Raw genomic sequence first — 2,500 nt, forward strand, 5'->3', positions numbered from 1 at the left:
TTCACCCTCCGCACTGTCCTCTTCCTCCCCCCACACCACCACCTCCTCATCCTCCCCCAGACCATGAGCAGCACCAGCCACATCACCATCAGCAGCAGCAGTGCTGCATACCACATGATCCTGGGAACCAAGAACCGCCCAACATCTTTTTACGCGTGCACTGACAACGTTAACTCTCTCCATACGAACGGCGAAAGAGACGACGTTAACAGCGTTTCACCCCAATTACCACCATCAAAATATTGCAGATGGAAGGCTCTTATACTGAAGAGGTGAATGTTGACAAAGAATACCACAATTCTGACGACGGAAGCTAAAGGTTGGGTCATTCAGACACCCACTGGACATCCGAGGGGTCTGTGTAGAGGAGAAGAGAGGACTGGCCGTACTGAGTGAGTTAATAAAAGAGGGGTAACTCTTAGTACACAAGGTACACAATACACCAGCTACAGCAGTAGAAGCAGTGCTGCATACCACGTGACCCTGGGAACCAAGAACCGTCAACTTTTCACGTGTGCACTGCCAACTTTTATTTAGAGGAGATGACTAATCAAAGAGGGGTAACTCTTATACCACGTGACCCTGGGAACCCAAGAACCGTCAACTTTTCACGTGTGCACTGCCAACTTTAATTTAGAGGAGGAGATAATCAAAGAGGGGTAACTCTTAGTACACAAGGTACACAATGCACCAGCCACAACAGCAGCAGAAGTAGTGCCTGAACCCCCTTCGTGTGTATACGCACGCAGAAGATCAAATACGCACGTTAAAGATCGGTGGGTTATGGAAATAACATACCCAGCATGCAAACCCACCCCCAAAAACAGAGTATGGCTGCCTACATGGCGGGGTAAATAAAACGGTCATGCACGTATGTTAAATGTTGCATGTTTGTCTGAGTGTGTAGGTGTGCGTGCCTGAAATCTGAATGACACAGGAAACGAATGATGAGCGCCCAATGGCAGCCGTCAGTCGGCTCTACCCAGGTAGACAGTTATAAATGACTCAGTGTGTGTAAAGCGCTTAGAGCTTGGTCTCCGACCGAGGATAGGCGATATGTAATCAATATGTATCAATCAAAAAACAAAAAAACAAAAAACAAAAAGTACTACACACCATTCGACCCTGGGAACCCAAGAGCTATTAATATCTTTTCACGTGTACACTGCCAACTTAATATATATATATATATATATATTTTTTTTTTTTTTTTTTTTTTTTTTTAAGGAGACAACTACTCGTAATAAAGAGTGTTAACTCTTCGTACATAATGTACACAACTGCCAAGTCAATTAGATCGAAGCTGTGTACCTTGTGTATGAAGAGAGTTACCACTTTTTTTGTTTGTTATTCGTTTATCATTCCGCTCTCATAGCCTCATTGGTTCTTTCATTTGAAGAGGAGACAATTATTTTGATAAACCTTGCGAAAGGGACAGGAAACATAAAAGACGTTCATTTTCTGCTGAGGATCCAATATTTCCAGGAAGTCTTTGATTTAAGGCTTCAATATAGTCGATTTACAGCCCTGATAGAGGGACCAAAGCGGTCTTCTGTTTTCCTGACGTAAACACCAGGTCGGTCTCTCTCTCTCTCTCTCTCTCTCTGTCTCTCTCTCTCTCTGTCTGTGTGTCTGTCTCTCTACGCTATGCTTTTTATTGCCAAAAGGCAAGAAAATTTAATATCCAAATTGCACCTGGTGTAACAAGGAGAGCAGGAGAACACATTTGAAACAATGCTCTCAATCAGAACGTAATTTAAGAAGTGCAAAGGGTTTTGCCATTGTATTGATAAGGTTGACAGTACTGTGTGTGTGTGTGTGTGTGTGTGTGTGTGTGTGTGTGTGTGTGTGTGTGTGTGTGCGTGCGTTTTTTTTTTTAGGGGGGGGGCTTTAAAAAAATTGTTTTTTTTTCTTTTGCGGGCACGCGCACGAGTTTGCCTTCCTTGCAGTGTACATCTGACTCTGCTGCTAAAATCCACTACAGCTCCACTGTAAACACCACTGTCATCTTTACCATGCCGCTACACAACGTTTCTCCTGAACCCTTTCCTGAAAAAGAACTTTTCTATCAGGCATTAAGGCTGACCGGCAGAGAAAATAGCCAGACTTCCCCGTTCTCGGGAATTTACCAAAAAATGAGCTGAAATTGGCAATGATTTCTTCCCCTGCACTCTTTCGTTTCGAAGGCGGAAAATTATACCGAAATGGGTATACCGGTAATGGTTTCGGTCTCATGCAACATACTCTACATTTTTTTTACCCCCCTCTCTTTCTTTGCAATGCTACGCTGGGGAAAAAATGTGACGTATATGGCAATATCCACATTTCTTCCCCTCTGCTCTAATGTGACTGGCGGGAGTGAACGTCCACACCATGTGAACACTGCTAATTCCGTCTTCAGGGGAAGAATTGTGGGTATTGCCAAATATATATTACATTTCGACTAATCCTGACTACGAGGTCACGCCTGTTCGTGGACGACACGGCGGTCTACAACATG

General features: G+C 43.9%; 1 protein-coding gene across 1 annotated transcript in view; it reads right to left on the minus strand.

Annotated features, from left to right (window-relative positions):
• Window positions 1-2,500, minus strand: part of LOC143285179 (uncharacterized) — a 7,006-nt gene that overhangs the window by 2,502 nt on the left and 2,004 nt on the right. Inside the window, exon 2 of the mRNA XM_076592412.1 lies at window positions 1-120. This exon is cut by the window's left edge and continues 196 nt beyond it. Coding sequence (XP_076448527.1) covers window positions 1-120 — 120 coding nt within the window. The remainder of the gene's footprint in view (window positions 121-2,500) is intronic.

Source organism: Babylonia areolata, chromosome 8 (assembly GCF_041734735.1).
Source record: "Babylonia areolata isolate BAREFJ2019XMU chromosome 8, ASM4173473v1, whole genome shotgun sequence".
Taxonomy (NCBI): domain Eukaryota; kingdom Metazoa; phylum Mollusca; class Gastropoda; order Neogastropoda; family Buccinidae; genus Babylonia; species Babylonia areolata.